We start from the raw sequence: 17,063 nt of genomic DNA, 5'->3' as shown, positions 1-17,063 counted from the left end.
CGCGCGCTGATGGCGCGAAGATGACGTGAGGGCGGGGCGGGGCTCGGATTTAAGGAAAAAGGCTAAAACTGGGTTTTAAGGAAAAAAGGCAAAAAAATGGGTTTTAAGTGTTAAGCCGGGTCAATGACTCCGAATCTGTTCTGAGAGAGCAGCCAGTGGTGCTCAGGTAAGAACTGTTCTTAGCCCTTCACTGAAGCCCAGAGGAAGAAGTATCCCAGCATGTTTTGTTTTTCTAAAAATATTTGATTAATAACAAATTTCAATTGCGTGTGTTATGCTCAATAAAAAAATCTACTGTCTTCCCAAGCAGCAATTCCCAGGAAGAATATCCAAAATTCTGTGTGGTTATCTTACCTTCTGAAAGGCCAGGTTCAGAGACAAAACAAGAGAAATGCGACCTACCTATTAAAATGCTAAATCAGTGATAACAAGAGAAAGAAAATGCAGTGAGAATTTGCAATCCCTGTTGTCGCAGTGTGTTGTTATAACTTGAAAATAAAGAACTGGAGAAAAGAGCCATCACTTCCTGTAATCTGACCTTATCTTTTATCATTTACATCTTCAGCCTCTGTGCAGATTTTCATAGTATATTTTACTATGTGAGTTAGCAGAGAAGTAAAATTTAAAATAATTATTGTAGCTTAATTGTAGTTTTGCTCAAAATAGCCCAAATTCTCAGTGATACATGTATATAAAGATAATCCCTTGAACTTTACCCATTTAAATTAGATATAATTTCTCAAAATTCACTATTATTTCTGTAAAATACCTTCTCGGTGATACTGTTTCCAAGTAAATAGGACTGTTTTAGGGGCTTTTCATATTTAGTTCTTCTGATTGCCTTCACAAATATAGTTATTGTTTGTATAACTAGATCCACACTCCAAAGAACAGAATTGTGTTAGTACCAAAACCTGTTGTGTGCTTAAGGTTCCTGTTTATTTTGAAATCACAAAGCTGCTGGGAAAAGCAAGAGGTTACAAACAACATTTAGTTCTACCAAGTAATTTGGAAACCAAAGCAGTTATGCAGCAACTCACCTTTTATGCCTACTAAATTAAGCAAGCTACTGCTGTTATGCATGCTAATAAAGTTAAAAATAGCATGTAAAAACAGAGGACAGTGTCAGTGTCCTCAAAAATTAATTACTACCTCAGAAAAAATTTTAAAGGTTTTAACTTAATGTATATTTGCCATTTATATGAGGGATTGGGTTTTTTTTGTTTTATCTTTTCATCTTATTAGGATCTGCCAGCCAGTGTTTATTCCAGCTGCTTGAGCTGATCCTGCCTGTGTGACAAACAGGAATGCTTTCAATGCCACCAATATTTGTATTAATGTTGGTTTTACCACCTGGACATCCTATCAGCAAGGTGAGTATTTTGCCCCTGAGTGGTTTCACACAGGTCCTGAAATGAGCAGCATTCCTGGTCCATGGAATTGTGTGTAACAAAGCAGCAGCTGCTACTCAGGAATGAAATTCCAAAGCCAATTCCCCAGGCCCCAAAGGTTAGGGTTTGTTCACAGCAATGCACAGAGGAACTGAGGGCACCAGGTGCAGGAGCTGCCTCCTCCCAACCCCAAACTGCAGCCACACAGGAAGGAATTTGAGGTTTATATATATATATATATCTGTATTTACATATGTATTTATAGAGGTTTGTGTGGCAGTCTCACAGCTACTTCAACTCACTCTCTCCCCTTCCATCAACTGAAAATCCTGGCTGTACTATCACCTTTCTGCTGAATGAATATTTCACTGTGCTCAGTAGTTTCCAGAACAAATATCTGTTTAGCTCTCAGCTGTAAGCATGCACCTTACAAACCCCAGAAGCCTTCTGTCTCCTGAAGTGTAATTTTCATTTCAAAATGCCCTGTGTTGCTACAAGAGCCATCAGTTAACCCAGGAACATGTCAAAGTACCCCACTGATCTTGTGTTTTATGAGTATTTGTGAGATGGGATTGAGAAACTGCTCCCTGGAAATGCCAACACAAATTTCTTCATACAGTAATTAATGTATCTATAATGGGATAAAACCCTCACAGAGACCAAGCTGATCTAGTCAAGTATCCTGTTTCTAGAAGGCATGGCAAGCTCAGCCCTTTCACTGGATTTTCTCCCAGATTCCAATTATCCATAATTTAAGGACTTGGAAGATGGGGGTTACTCCAAACCATTTCATTAAGCAGGTGTGAGGAGACCTACACCTCAGGAACAGAATCCCTTTTACACCCCTCTTAATATTTTTGCCTTCATAATGTCCTACTTAAGGGAATCTTTGCTTTGCTTTTTGCAATTGTAATATAATTGTTATTTCTAGATAGAAGGGGAGATATGACACTGGCATAAAGCCATTTATTTCCATGTTCAGTGCAATACTGACACCTCATTAAAGGACCCAGCACAGCAGTAACATAAATCAGTCCCCCAAAGACCATCTCTCATCCTGTAACCAGGCTGTTTCTAACCCAAAATAGAATCAAAGCAACTATTTAATAAATAGAAATAAGAAAAAAGCTGAAAACTGAAAACCACAGGGTTTATCACTGCACAATTAATTCCATCAGGAGACTTTGCTTATCCTTAGTGCTTTCAGAGCACCTCAAATGGTTAAGAACAGAATATAAAAAATATTGGCATTCAGTTAAAGGGGAGCACACTCATTTCCAAACTGAGCTCCTGGTCATTTGGGCCTTCATGATACAGCACAGGGGCTACTTTATTCTAAGAGATTTTAAGGAAAGTGCAGTCTGACTGCACCTTGAGCAGTATAATCCAAGTAAAAATCCAAGTAAAATCCTAAGTAGAATTCCTCACATTTATTGTTCACTGCTGAGGTTGAATAATTCATCACATTTAAATTCTTTCACATGAGCTTCCTATCTTCTTTCTTTTATCTGTTATCATCATATCTGGAAAGAATTAATAATCTTTTATCTGGGAAAGAAACTGAATTATGTTGTATGGTACCTAACGTGCAATGAAACATGCAGAAAACATGAAATACAAAAAAAAAGGAACAGTCAATCAAACTGAGAAGCTGAGGCATTTTTACTACAGAAAAATGGCATCTCTAACAATATATTTGTTTCATGTTTCCTATTTTTACTTTCTCCCCCTCACCATCTGCCTCTGTTCTGCTTTTCTCTTTCAAAAAGCATCCACCTTATTTAGCTTCACTCACCTCATCACAGGATTCAGGCTGAATTAACACAAAATCCCCAATGCCAAGCCAAAAAAGCACTATCTCTTCATAAAAGATCTTCCAAAAATAACTCTCCTTTTCCTTACAGTAGCTGTAGATCTTTAAGAGAAGCAGTCCATCTTGATTCAGTGCTTTGCTACACACTCTCCAGGCAAAGGAACTCGAGCTTTTTGGCCCCTGGTAACTCTGGGTTGTACCTGTGCCTTCAGTGTTGCTCTTTTTGCCAGATCTTGCCCTGTTCTTTTGGTAGCCAGCACTAAATCCCGCAGGAGTGAGATCCTTTAGTGTGGAGAAAGAAGGTGAATTACAGAACATGCAGTTCTTGAGCAAGAACTACTCCTTCCATCATGGAAGGAGCAATGCCCTGGGGGATTTGCTGGGCCAGAGTCCCAGTGCTTTGCTTGAGGGACCCTGCATGAAAATAAAACCATTTTGGGGAGACAATCCTCAGAAGGAAATAGTGAGAAATAGAGAATGCCCATCTTTGACATGTGTGCCATGCAGTGGTCAGGAGAGCTGGCAGTGCCAGAACCTGCACTGTGCTGTGTGCAGAGGAAGCAAAGGACAATGAGGAGAAGATGAAATACAAAAAGTCACTGACCTGTGGCAGCACCATGATCTGAGACTGGAGGCAAGTCCCTGCAGGGCCAGAAACGTCAGGGCAAGAGCTCTCATTTGTGAGTCAATTCTCTGCAGCAGCCCTAGTGAATTTGTTACTGCAGTCAGTGCATGGACTAAGGAAAGCTGCTGGGCCCAGCCAGGGTACAGCCCTGAGGCTCTGGATGCCCTGGGCAGGAATGTTCTGTGCAGTGCAGGGAGGAGCTGAGCCGGGTCACACACCCTCCCGGGGCTCTGGCACCTCACTGCCCATCCTCGTGCCTGCAGGGCCTTGGAGCCAGGAGAGGAGTAAGGGACCCACTGTTACCCTGCCTGTGTCTCTGGGGTCCTGGGAGCTGGTGCCGTGCCACAGGGGCTGACAGAATCACAGAACAGTTACACTGAAAAACCTCTGACATCACTGCATCCAGCCTGGGAGCAAACACTGCTTGTCATCCAGACCATGGCACACTGCAATGTCCAGCTGTTTCTGCAACACCTCCAGGGGTGGTGGCTCCACCTTGGGCATCCCGTTCTGGTGTTTAATCACCCTTTTCGTGAAGAAAATGTTCCTGATGGGCAACCTCAGCCTCCCCTGGTGCCGCTCCAGGCTGTCTCCTCCATTCCTGTCACAACCCTGACCCTCACCTGCCAGGGGGAGCGTGGGCACCCCGAAAATTCCTCTTCCAGGCTTCGAGGTCGGGATGAGAGGGAGGAAAAAATATGGAACGCTTCACGAATTTGCGTGTCATCCTTGCGCAGGGGCCATGCTAATCTTCTCTGTATCGTTCCAATTTTAGTATATGTGCTGCCGAAGCGAGCACGAATTTGTCAGCCTACCCGTCGGTATTTATACCCCGAGGTGAAGCGCTCCGTAAGGTCACGGTGACCAAGTGGGACAGCCCGGCCGTGCGGTGGGAGCAGCAGCAGCCCGGCACAGCACCCCGACCGTACCGAGGGGTTCGGCGGCAGGAGATGGCGGAGACAGGGGGGACAGACCCCAAATCCGGCCTCAGCCGCGTATGCAAATAGCCCTGCAGTATGCAAATCTGCGCTAAGCACTCTGGGAGGGCGGTACCGGGGCGCCTCACGGGCCGTTCGGTGTCAATAACCCCCGGCGGGCTCGGGGTCGCGTTGGGCTGTGCGCAGCTCTGTATGTGGCACTTTTCTGTGGTGACGCATCGGTGAATTGGACCTAAATTAGTTAATATTGCTGCCCTGTGGCGATATGCGGCTGGCTGAAGCCGTTTGTCGTTTCACAGAATCACAGAGTCGTTCGGGTTGGAAGGCCCGTCTGGAGATCAAAGCCCGTGTCAAGGCAGGGTCACCTGGCGCAGGTGACGCAGGAACGCATCCAGGTGGGTTGGAATGTCCGCAGAGGGGGAGGCACCGCTCCCTGGGCAGCCGTTCCGCTGCTCTGCCACCTCAGTGGGAATAGGTTCTTCCTCCTCCTAAGGCGAGACTTGTGTTTTACTTTATGACGTTTACTCCTTATATATTTGGAGTGTATCTCTGGAACAGGCGGCTGTAGCGGGACTGTGGCTGCAGGGACAGGCAGGGTGTGCGCCCATACACCGGTCGCGAGCGGAGATGACCACGACGTGCTGACCGCTCTAGGGTGGAGCGGGAATAGTGCTCGGTATGAGCAGCAGAGTGGCGCAGCGGAAGCGTGCTGGGCCCATAACCCAGAGGTCGATGGATCGAAACCATCCTCTGCTAGCACAGATATTTTCTTTCTCTCCTCGGCTCACGGCACAGCGCCCGTGTTCTGCCGGTTATTTTTGGGTGTTGGGGACGGTGGTGTGGCTGGTGCGAGGGCTGTTGTTTTTCCCAAAATCTTGGAGACATGCAGTCAGTATAGCTGGTGCGAGTAAAGGACGAGCAGTGCACTGGCAGTGGGATGCCTACAGCCCTTCTAGTGCTATCTGAAGGTCTCATAGAGTCACAGGATGGTTTGAATGGGAAGGAACCCTCTAAGACAATTATCAGGCAATTTATTCCTACCCCCTGCCGTGGTTAGGGACACACAAGTTGCTCAGAGACCTGCCTGACTCTGCTTTGAATGTTTCCAAGGATGGGCATCTGCCACCTCTCTGGGCACCCTGTGCTGGTGCCTCAGCACTTTTCACCCCTGTGGTGAAAAGTTTCATAAGAAAGCTCTCTTATATACTGAAATGTCACAAGGACTCCTGGGAGCCTTCTCTGCCCCAGCCTGAACAGCCCCAGCTCTCTCAGCCTTTCCTCACAGAAGAAACGCTCCTCTGGGCGTGTTCATGCCTTACTCTGGATGCACTCCAGGAGGTCCGTGGCTTTAATTAGGCATCAGAAAGCTCGTAGCACACATTTGTAGTTTTTCCCCGTTTTGCCGGACTAAATGCCAAACAGCAAGCAGACTCTCGGCACAAAATGAAGGGAAGCAAAATAAAAAAAAAAAAAAGAAGTCAATGCACGTGCTGCTGGAAGTCTGTATTCAGTCTTTGGATTGCATGATCTGAGGAAAAAGGCTCTGTGAACTTAATGCCACAGTGCTTCTCAGTGGGCGTTGTTTTCAGAATGTGAGAAGTAAACAGTGGGGTTCCTACGTAGGATGGGTACGTGCGGAATAGGTAGAAGAACAGCAAGGCAGGGGTTTTATTCACAGGCCGATAAAAACGAGGGAATAATTTTTGTCTGCATTTGGCTCAGATGGCGCGGTTCGGAGGCCGCTGATGTGCGGTTCCATGGTGTAATGGTTAGCACTCTGGACTCTGAATCCAGCGATCCGAGTTCAAATCTCGGTGGAACCTGAGTGTTTTTGCCGCAAACGCTTTCTTTCCTGCTCAGAGCCGTGGAAAATGACTGTAAGGTATTTTTCACGGACATTTAGAACGCCAGAAACATTCCTATGCTTCGTGGAAAACGTATCTAAAGTAGAAGAGTAACCAGTCAGAGAGTGTTCGTGGAATTTCCTCTCCTCGTGTCTATTATTTATTGCAGCCAGGTGAGTACTTTTTGACAAATTATCTGAAGAATCTCAGACATGTCACAGCATATTGTTTCCTTTTCTTTCTGTGCTTTGAATCGCCTGTGTGGAAACAGTTCTAAATTCTGCATCAGCAAAGCTGGTGGCAGCTGCTGAGCTCTGCAGGGATGAGGTTTTGGGGTGTCTCTGACAGCAGATGTTCTGCAGTGTTCATGTTTGCTTTCTGCCCTCCTTGTACCAGGGGTGACCTCTTTGTGGCCTTCTGGTGCCCAGAGGGGTTCCAGGAGAGATGGACAGGGACTTTGGACAAGGGACTGCAGTGACAGGACAAGGGGGAATGGCTTCACTCTGCCGGAGGGAGGATTAGATGGGATATTGGGAACAAATTCTTCCCTGTGAGGGTGGGGAGGCCCTGGCACAGGGTGCCCAGAGAAACTCGGTCCATGCTCCATCACTGGCAACATTCCAGACCAGGTTGGACCGGGCTCGGAGCAAGCTGGGCTAGGGGAAGGTGTCCCTGCCCATAGCATGGGGCTGGGGCTGGATGGGCTTTAAGGTCCCTTCCAGCCTAAACCATTCCACGATCTGGTAAGACAACGAATATCGCAGAAGCTCGGAACAAACACGAATATTTAGGTCGTGTTGAATTCTCGTCGCTCATCCCAGGTGCAAGAGCAGAGTGGGAGAGATTTCCCAGCGGGTTTGTTTGCCGTGCATTAATTGTGGGGGCTGGCGGAGGGCAAAGGCACCGCCCGGTTCTATGGTGTAATGGTCAGCACTCTGGACTTTGAATCCAGCGATCCGAGTTCAAATCTCGGTAGAACCTGCCCCAGGTCTGTGTTTTTGTGCCTCGCAGCGCGGCACGGACGGAGCGGACCGAGCCGAAGCTCCAGCTCAGCGCCACAGGGTGTCCTGGACCCCAGCTGTGCCATGCTCCTCCCAATTTTCTTCAACACACTGAATTCGACAAAACTCTTTATATAATTCTTACTACTTTTAAATTCGGTGTTTCGTTGTATTTTACTGCTTTACATTAAATACTTTTGGGGAGAGGGGAAAAAAAGACGTTGACACAGTGGAAAATTTCATCAGGCTGATGGGCAGAATTTGGACTTTTTTTCAGATGCACCCAACTACTCACTTGGAAAATAAGGGCAGAAACACAGTTAAACTCTGCACAATTTAAATGGATATTCTCTCTGATTTGCTGACACAAACCCTCAGTAGTTATTTTTCATTTCCAGAGCAGCTAAGGACATCTTACCACCTTGGCTCCCCTCCTCCAAACCTGTCCTACAAGTCACTTATTTACAACAACAACAGGAACAAGCCTGCTCTGTTCATCAGCTCCTCCTCCTCCTCTGGCCAGGTAACCCTGCCTTGCTGGCCCTTGGAAAAAACCACAGAACACATTCAAATCAATTTATTATTTAGTAGAAATCCAGGTCCCAACTGCTCAAGAGAACATATGGAAATGCTTGCTCAATTAATTAAATTTTTACACAACCTACTGATGAAAAAAATCCCTTATCTATATCAGGGCTGATTTTCATCCTTTCCTCAACTGTTGGATCAGGTCACACACAAAAAGATCTTTTCCTGTGCACCAGTGTTTTAGGTTACTCTATCCACTCTCACAGGCTGGCTTCAGGCACCAACATCATTCTCCCCACAAGAGCTTTAAAGCCACAGGGCCTTGTCTGCCTTGCAAGGAATCAGTATTTTAATTGACAATTCTAGACAGCAAATTACCATTTCCTCCAGCAATCTGGCAACTTCCTCCTTCCCTTTAGCAGAGTTTGAGGTGCAGAGCTGTAATCCAGAAGTCCCATAAAGTGCTGATGCAGTACTGGTGCCACAGACAAACCCCCTGGGTGAAACCAGGTGTACTTAAAGAGTTAAACTTTTACATGGAACAAGACAGAATCAGCACAGAGTTGAGTACTGAGATTTATTCACAGTTCATGTTCATGCTGCAATTGAAAACAAAGCACCAGAATTTGGGTAACTGAACATCATCCAGGTGTAATCCAGCTGAGAGTGCTGCCTTTGGATATCTGCATTACTCTGGGGACAGCACAGCCCAGGGCTGCCAGGTCCTTGGCCCCAGGGGACACACAGCTGCTGTGGCTGAGGGAAACCTCCTGCTCCAGGCAAAGGGACTTCACAACATGCTGGAGCAGTCTCAGAGCAAAGTACCATAACCCCAAGAATCCTGCACCTGACATGCTGAAGAAAAGAACATCCCAAGACAATTTTATTAATTCATTTACCATGTCCAATTCCTTTCCCACAATCCCTCCAGTTTATAATTTTTTCTAAAAATCCCTTGTCTCAGCACAGCATTCGGGGAGAGGTAAAGCACTATGGCTGTGGCCACAGCAGGAGCTTTTCCTGTTGCTGAAAAGGCAGTAGCAATAAAAATTATTGGGGAATCAGGGAATCCAATCAGGGAATTAAATAGTGCTATAATTCCAGAAGTGTGGCTACAAACATGTATTGGCAATATTAATGAGCTTTCCAACTGCAGATTTAAAAGCCAGAATCAAGCCTTAGGCAAGTATTTCACTACAGATGAAGCTGCAACAAGATCTTCTGATCTATGTTAAAATTTCAATGAAAGCAGGTAAAGGGGGAAAGATTTACAGGATAGAACTCTTCTTTCCTTTTAAACTGGCACTTCAAAGAAAAGGCCTTTAAAAAAACTAAAATATTTTACTCCAAAAAGTTTTAAAAAACAAAAGCTGACAAAGAAAAAAAGACAAGTCTGTTTCTTAGGTCACTAATGATAATACATTCTGTGTAGCCACTGCAGGCTCAGTTAGATGCCTTCTTTGTCTTTAAAAAAATTCTGCAGCAGACAAATCATCAACAGCTCTACACTGTGACTACCTCAGTAGGTTAAAACCCTTGAGCAGATGGAAGAAATGGTGGATCCAGCTGACACAGGTTATTTTAGACACTGAGCCACAGATTGGTTTCCCCCACTGCCCAGCCCATTCCTGGGCTCCCCCAGCAGCACAGGGAGTGAGGCCCCTCAGTGCAGCAGGCAAGCACTGGGGAGGATCCAGCACATTGTACAAGCTGTTCAGGGCTCTGCTTTCAGAACAGCAAGGCAGTTCTTGTGGAGTTTACTGAAGATTTCCTCAGAAAAACAAACTGGTTTTGTACCATTTCACCCAGTATACACACATAAAAAAATAAGCACACTGTACAAAGAGCAGCAGTGATATAATTTAAACATGCATCCAGCTACAAACCATATATACAGAGAAACAGGCCTATACAAACAGAACAGGAGCACTTTATTACATCAGAATTCTGGTGGAAGTTTTGGAAATTATGGCAGATAATGAGACCGAAGGAGGTGTATGCTGCTTCTGAAAGTAATCTGTTCTGAAATGTCACACAACACCCCCACCTTTCTCCAGCAGACATCTATTACAGCTCTAGCTACACACAGCTCTTCCCACAACTCCTGGACTCCTTCCTGTACAGAGGTAGATTTCTGTCCATGTTCTGATATTGCACCACGTTCAGTATCATTATCACAAGGAACAATCTGCAAAGGCTAATTTATGTAATTATGGGCATAATCTCATTGTGGGCATTCAGATAGTGCAGTAAATCAAATTCATTTGCACTTCAAAGAAAACCTCCCTCCAAGTGCAATGGTTTGTTAGTTAGGGGGAGGGAGGTCCAATGGAAAGCTGCCATTTTTAACAGCTTCACATTAACAGAGCTATTTCTTGTCAGCAGGGTGACACTTCACTGTCTCTCTCCTTTCAGCCTCTCTGTTCTAGCCCATGCCAGGTCTTGCCCTGCCTTCCCTGATGCTTCATCCCATTCCACTGTGTCCAGGTTAAATGTACATTTTAAACACTCACAGGTTTTGGCAGGATTTCTTATTCACACAAGCAGTTGTAATATTGAAGAAATTTGCAAGCAGATTCATTCAAACTGCATGAAACAGTTAAAAAAGCCCATCCACACTTTCAGGCTGCATAAGGAAAGCTAGAATTTTGCTAGCTTCAAAGAGCCATTAATCTTGAACAGAGCTGATGCTACCATGAGAATCTGAAGAAGTCTGGCAGGAGTCTTAATTTCTTTTGACAATCACATTCTTGAATAACTCTGACAACTGGGAAGTTGCAGACAAGCTGCATGGCAGTACCACTTCACAATGTCTGTTAAATGAACCTCTAGAGCATATTTATAAAAATAAGTGCATCAAAATTCACAATGCCAATGTATCCTAACTCTGATGAGCTCACAAGCATTGCTCAGTATTTTTTCTCAGAGGCACCCCAGGAAGTTATTTTTTGAAGTCTTTCAACATGGAGACAAATGAAAGAACAATCTGGGCATGTTCCATTTTCAGAGAGAAGCCAAAGCAGCAGCCCCACTCCTCCTGGCTGCAAGCTTGGCAGAAAACTTCCATGGAAAGAAAGTTCTCTTTTTGAAACTATTTTAAATGAACCATTTAGGATTGGCTTCCCAGATTCATTCTGTGAAACATTCTGTGACACTACATCAGTAAGAAAAGATGGCTAGTTTGGAACTGAGTATTTTTTGCTGAATAATGGATACAAGGATTATAGAAATTCATTACATCTCTCCATATACTCACTTGTCCTTTAAAAGGGCCTTTTCCTTAACAAGGTAAGTAAATCCCAAGTTACTTCACACCAACTGCACCAATATTGAAATTCCTGTTGTTATCCTGTGATGATAGGGACTGCAGACCTAGAAGTAAGATCACCTCACCCTCTTGGAGGAGCCCATTTCATGCAGTGAACCCTTCACTGCATCAGGAATTGCACTCCCTGTCCCTGGCAGGGGATGTACCTTGCAAGAGCAGGCTTTAGAATGAAGCAATCCATCGTAGGCAGGAAATGACAAACAGTAAAAGTGGCAGGAACCAGGGCTTTTGGAGACTTCTCTGGTTTTGCAAAGCAAAAGTTCTTCCCAAGAACAATCCCAAGCTGGGCAGAGCCTCCCTCACAGCCTCATGGTGCAGGGAGGGCTGCAGGGAGGCTGCACAGGGGCTGCAGTGCTGCCCTGCAGCCTCAGCACAGCTCTGCTCCTGCAGCTGTTACCACTTGATATCCAAACTGCTCGTGCTCTGACTGACTGCACTGTACGTGGTGTGCAAAGTGTCCTGGACCTTCTTGGAGTCCATGCCCTCCAGCCAGTCCTGGTACATCCTCTGCACCTGCAGGTTGGTTTCTGGCAGCCTGACAGGAATTGCAGTGTACACCTCTTCCATCTGGGCAAGCAGGGCTCTGTCTGGTTTGCCATCCTCAGTCTGGGCCTGGCCCTTCCCATTGAGGCACCCTTAGGGAAAAAATAAAAAGATGGAAGGTGATGGAGATCTGATATGAAAATAAAGTCTCTGTTAACTCAGAATTCATTTTTCACACTTCTCTAAAGGAAGGTTTTTTTAAACTTCCCCCCACATTGTTATAATTTTTATTTACCTAAAGTGACTCCAATATCAACTTTATCTTAATGGAAATGAGGTTTCCATATCACAAATCTTTCTCTGCATTCTCCATGGTTTTATGATCCTAATTATGTTCCCTGTCTTTTCTTGCCCTTGACAACCACCATTTCAGAGTATCCTCTGAGGTTTGGCAGTGCAGTGCTGGCACTTATTTATAGGTCAGAAGAGAACAAATAACATCGTGACTAATTTTAGAAAACTCAATCATTTTTTGAGCCAACACTGCACCTGTAATTGGTGTTTTGAACCCTCCAATAAATAGTGAGATTTTTAGATGATTAAGAAGAGAATTAAGAGGGAATGAAACGAATTGCCTGCCTGTAAGACAGTTTTCCTTTGAGATTCAAGATACATATGCAGAACAACTGCAGATCCACAATTATTCTTACCTCCTGGGCAGGCAAGGACTTCTACAAAATGGTACAAAAACTTTCCTTTCTTCAACTTCAGGACCATGTTTTGGATATTTCTAAAGCCATAAGCTGCTGCAAAACGCAGCACTGTCTCCCCATCCTTTTCAAGGGTAACTTCTTGAAAGTCCTTGTTCCTGTCAAGACACAGAGAGAACATTTTAACCCCCTGCATTCCCAGAGGAACAATCCAATGTGTCAGTTTGTATTCAGATGCTCCAAAAGGAACAGAACAAATATAACAGTGAGACAAGGTGAACTCTTCCACTTTCTAAACTGAGTTAAGAACAAGTTGGGGTGGAATCTTCATAATAGAATTCTACCATTTTTAAGTGCAGGTGAGGTTTTAATAAAATGAGTACCAGCAGGAGCTGCTTTACACTGAGAGACTTGCAGGCTTAGAGCAGGTTTATAACCAGAAACTGCTTTCACTGCAGCACCAACCAAAGCAGGGCAAGTTCCTGGGCTTCAGGAGCCAGCTCCTTGCAGAGGGTGGCCAGACCACAGCACAGGCCTCCCAGGGAGGTGGCCAGTGCCCCAAGGCCCTCAGTGTCCCAGGACATTTGGACAAAGCCCTCAATAACATGCTTTAACTTTTGGCCAGCCCAAACTGAAACCTTCCAAGTGAAAATACCCTCTTCTGTTCCAGCTCAGCCATTCTACACAACAAGGATACAAAACTCTAACTTACTTCAGTGCTTTGTAGGTTATCTCCTTGACATCCACACCAAAAAGTTCCTTTGCAGCATGTTTAAAAATGTGCTCCAGGTAACCATCAGATCTCTTCCCATCATGCCTTACTACATCTCCCTCCTTTAGGTCATCAAACCTTAGGAATCAACAAAATGGAAGATCAACTCCAGAAATGTCATTCTTTCACTTCAATAAAATAGTGTGTTTCTCCCTTCTGTCTCCCCCACCAAAAAGTGTTTTGTAGCACTGAGAACACATTACATTCTTTATTACAGCTTAAAAAAATGTAAATTATTCAGGACAGCGTGAGATGATGAAAAAAATTAATTAATAAAAAAGATGCAGGGCTTTTCATGTTGAGAAATATCAAGCAACAGTAATTTATAAGAATGCATCTTCAACCTGAAGATTTTGTTAACAGCCATTTAAGAGCCATTTTATGGAAAAATTATTTAAATAAAATTATTTAAATAAACTATCATTTTTTGCCTGTGAGAATACAAAACTACTTCAGATGTTGCAAGTCTTTGCTGACAATTCTCCTGCTTTAGGAACTGTTTGTCATAGTCTGTAATACTGTGCCAATAAAACCACACCAAATCAGTACAGCTACAACCAGGTTAGAATGGTGTACACTGAAAATAAGTGCTACACTATGGTTCAGGAGAGAAAAGGGCATCTCCTGCAAGTTCACCTCTCCCCCAATTAAAAGCAGCCCACATTCATACAACTGTTTTAATACCTAGCACTTTATCACAAATTGCTGCTGTGCTGGGACTTGTTTTAAGAGGATGACTTCAAGTTGTTTAAATTTCTCTGCAAGATCTATTTTTAAGACCCCCAGAAGAGCAAAAATTCACGTCATTAGGTCTCACAGTTAAACCAGTATTATCAGATTAGTCCTTTAAAAATTAACATTATTTTCCAGCATAAATTGAGGGCACTTGGCTTGTTCAGCCTGGAGGAGACTGAGGTCAGACATCACCAGGATCCCTCCTGCTGAGGGACAGCTCTGACCAGTGACAGAACCCATGGGATGGCTGGAGCTGTGCCAGGGATGTTTGGATTATCAGGAAAGGTTCTTCCCCAGAGGTGCTGGCACTGCCCAGGCTCCCCAGGGAATGGGCACGGCCCTGAGGCTGCCAGAACTCCAGGAGAGCTTGGACAGCACTGCCAGGGGTGCCCAGGGTGGGATTTTGGGCTGTCTGAGCAGGGACAGGGACTGTGATGATCCTTGTGGGTCTCTTCCAGCTCAGGGTGTTCTGTGATTCTGTAAAGTGAGCTAATGAACCAGGCACATTCTGAATACCAGCTTGTCCTTTCATTGGACAGGCTGATACAGAATTAAAAGCTTGTCTCTATGTGATTCTGATACAGAATTACATGACTGTCTCTGTGATTATTCCTGCTAGGACTTTATTCATTCTCATTCTGTGTGACAATCCCAGGTAGAAGCAATCATAGGAGCTGCACTACAAACACAGCTCTGAACAGTTCCCACAGAGCCACTCAAATTTCTCCCCTCTTGGTCTGAGCAGGATACTAGCTGGAACTGAAAAGGATTTTTCAAAACTTCCAGAGCTTTCTGTTTTGTGCAGCACATTTATTGCTCTACCAGCAACCCTTTGGAAGGATACCAAGGAACATCTGTCACAGCTGAACAAAGATCAGGGAGAGCAGCCTCTGTAACTAAGTCTGAGAATTAAACACCACACGTGCTGCTCCCTGAGCCAAGCATAAGGGATGGAAGCAAAACCTTGCCAATGCTTTATGTGCTTCTCATCTAAAGCACAGTTCAGTTTGATCTAATCTTGAAAAACTGACTGCTATCCTCAGGATAAAAACCATTTAATTACCATTTCCTGAAAGGGTGCTGCTTCTAGTAATCTACATGAACAGATTGGGGAAGTGGAAATTTACTGTCAGGATGCTGCTGTGAAAGAGAGGGGAGCCCAGAGCAGATGGTGAGCCCCAGGACTGTGTCCCTGCAGCTTTGTGGGAGGCAGATCAGATGCTGGGCTCTACACAAGGACCACAGGAGCTCTGAACAGGGTCAGCACACCCAGCCAGCCACACTTACTAGCAAGGCTTGAACTTCATACAGTCCAATCTGTTATTACTGCATTAAAATACTAATCAGGAGCTACAAAAATCTTCAAGTCAAATTTTAAAGGAGTTACTGTATAAGGGTCATTACCTCCAATTATCTGCTTTGTATTTAGACAGTACATGCAGGTTTATATTATCTGTTTCATATTACTTTTATATATAGCAATGAACATCTAAGAGAATATTTTCCACTATATAAAGGGTGAAGCTGAATGCTTTAATACTCAGGCTTTGATGTACATTTTTTCTCTAAAAAGAAAGAGACATCCTTCTAAGCAGTTTTACTTTTATGTTGAATATGTTCCAACATGTCATTTGTCATCAAAGTAAGGAAGCAATCCACAACAAAACTACTTACAAAGTATCTACAGCTACTTCAGTCACATCTTTCATAGACACATTTTTCTGTTCCATTATTTGGACAATTTCACCTGTGGGAAAACACATTACATTTTACTTTCAACACAAAGCACAACACACACTGTGCTTCTGTTTCAGAGCTCAACATCCCAACACCTGCATGTGCTTTATGTCACATTCTCCAGCTCTTCCTACAGTTACTTCCCTCCACTAACTGAGAAGCCTGACACTTCCAGCCTCAAAGAAAAGGGGCCTTCAGCTTGCCCAAACTCTGTTTAAATCCTCAGCCTTTCTGTTAGGTCAAGTCTGGAAATATCCAGACTACACTGCAGAATGTTTGGGCACTAAGGCTAAAGACAATATCCTCCCCAAAAGGCAACTGGTGCCATAAATTAGGAAAAATTCTTAATAAAATAATGACCATAGACAAGCCAGACAATCTTTTTAAATACAGGTTTGCATAACTTTTACCTTCTTTAACAGGGTGATAAAATATCTGAGTTTTTAGATGAATAGCAACTTAGAACTGTCACTCTGCCTTCCCTGTGCAGTACCTGTACTATCAGGAGCACAAAAGTATGTACTAATCTTTAAAGCAGAAAAAAGCCAACCTTATGACTAAAGCAGACTTGAAAAAAGCAAACTCTTGCATAAAGGTAATTCTAAAAATGGTGATTCACTTATATATTTATAGATGGTAAGTTTAAAAAAGTTAACCTGATGTCAGGACACAATCAACTTCTGGTGAATTATACAAGGCAGTGTAGAAATCTTCCCTCAAGGCTTCCAGCTTTTTGTCATAACAAGGTGCCACGACTACATGGAAAATTTTATCAGGAGACAAATTCTGTTGAACACAGAAGAGAGCACATGTGAACTCCATGAAGAGCAAAAGACAGCTTGAAGGATGACAGGGACAAAAGCAGTGAGATAAACCTCATGCAGGCAATACCAGGGACAAGTCCCTACCCATTACATTTAAAGAATGTTGCACACAAAAAACGATTTGCCAGAAGTTACAAAGCATCACAACAAACTTCCAAAGTCTCCTGGCTGGATCATATTCCCTCATACCACATTTTCTGCAGCTTTTTGATTGTCTTAGAAGGTGAATACAAGTCAGGAGTTCAGAGTTCTGGTTTCTGGCTGTCACTCACTTTCACCCACAGCAAGCCCTTCAGAATTTGTCTATCCATGTGCACTCAGCAGCCTTTGCCTA

General features: G+C 44.0%; 1 protein-coding gene, 2 long non-coding RNA genes and 4 other non-coding genes across 10 annotated transcripts in view; 5 read left to right on the top strand and 2 right to left on the bottom strand.

Moving 5' to 3' along the window:
• Positions 1 to 29: 29 nt before the first annotated feature.
• The window catches only part of LOC130260507 (uncharacterized), a 25,262-nt gene continuing 8,228 nt past the window's right edge, over positions 30 to 17,063 (top strand). The window contains exons 1-2 of the long non-coding RNA XR_008841799.1: positions 30 to 166; positions 1,246 to 1,373. This is a non-coding gene — a long non-coding RNA (uncharacterized LOC130260507). The remainder of the gene's footprint in view (positions 167 to 1,245; positions 1,374 to 17,063) is intronic.
• Positions 2,895 to 8,181, top strand: LOC130260508 (uncharacterized). Its single transcript, XR_008841800.1, has 3 exons — positions 2,895 to 5,162; positions 6,628 to 6,784; positions 8,011 to 8,181. It is a non-coding gene; the product is annotated as an uncharacterized LOC130260508 (long non-coding RNA).
• LOC130260694 (U6 spliceosomal RNA) lies at positions 4,522 to 4,628 on the bottom strand. Its single transcript, XR_008841827.1, has one exon. It is a non-coding gene; the product is annotated as a U6 spliceosomal RNA (small nuclear RNA).
• Positions 5,452 to 5,523, top strand: TRNAM-CAU (transfer RNA methionine (anticodon CAU)). The gene has a single exon. It is a non-coding gene; the product is annotated as a tRNA-Met (tRNA).
• TRNAQ-CUG (transfer RNA glutamine (anticodon CUG)) lies at positions 6,519 to 6,590 on the top strand. Its single transcript has one exon. It is a non-coding gene; the product is annotated as a tRNA-Gln (tRNA).
• On the top strand, positions 7,521 to 7,592 carry TRNAQ-UUG (transfer RNA glutamine (anticodon UUG)). The gene has a single exon. It is a non-coding gene; the product is annotated as a tRNA-Gln (tRNA).
• The window catches only part of NARF (nuclear prelamin A recognition factor), a 23,916-nt gene continuing 15,943 nt past the window's right edge, over positions 9,091 to 17,063 (bottom strand). For 2 of the 4 annotated variants that reach the window (XM_056506003.1, XM_056506004.1), the window contains exons 7-11: positions 16,562 to 16,691; positions 15,843 to 15,915; positions 13,374 to 13,511; positions 12,662 to 12,819; positions 9,091 to 12,103 (exon numbers count right to left, since the gene is read on the bottom strand). In XM_056506003.1, the coding sequence (XP_056361978.1) occupies positions 11,862 to 12,103; positions 12,662 to 12,819; positions 13,374 to 13,511; positions 15,843 to 15,915; positions 16,562 to 16,691 (741 nt within the window). In that variant the 3' untranslated portion in view covers positions 9,091 to 11,861. The remainder of the gene's footprint in view (positions 12,104 to 12,661; positions 12,820 to 13,373; positions 13,512 to 15,842; positions 15,916 to 16,561; positions 16,692 to 17,063) is intronic. The other 2 variants (XM_056506005.1, XM_056506006.1) reach the window with 1 other exon arrangement.

The sequence above is a fragment of the Oenanthe melanoleuca genome, chromosome 18 (genome assembly GCF_029582105.1).
Source record: "Oenanthe melanoleuca isolate GR-GAL-2019-014 chromosome 18, OMel1.0, whole genome shotgun sequence".
Classification (NCBI taxonomy): domain Eukaryota; kingdom Metazoa; phylum Chordata; class Aves; order Passeriformes; family Muscicapidae; genus Oenanthe; species Oenanthe melanoleuca.
This window is presented reverse-complemented; position numbering and strand designations above follow the sequence as displayed.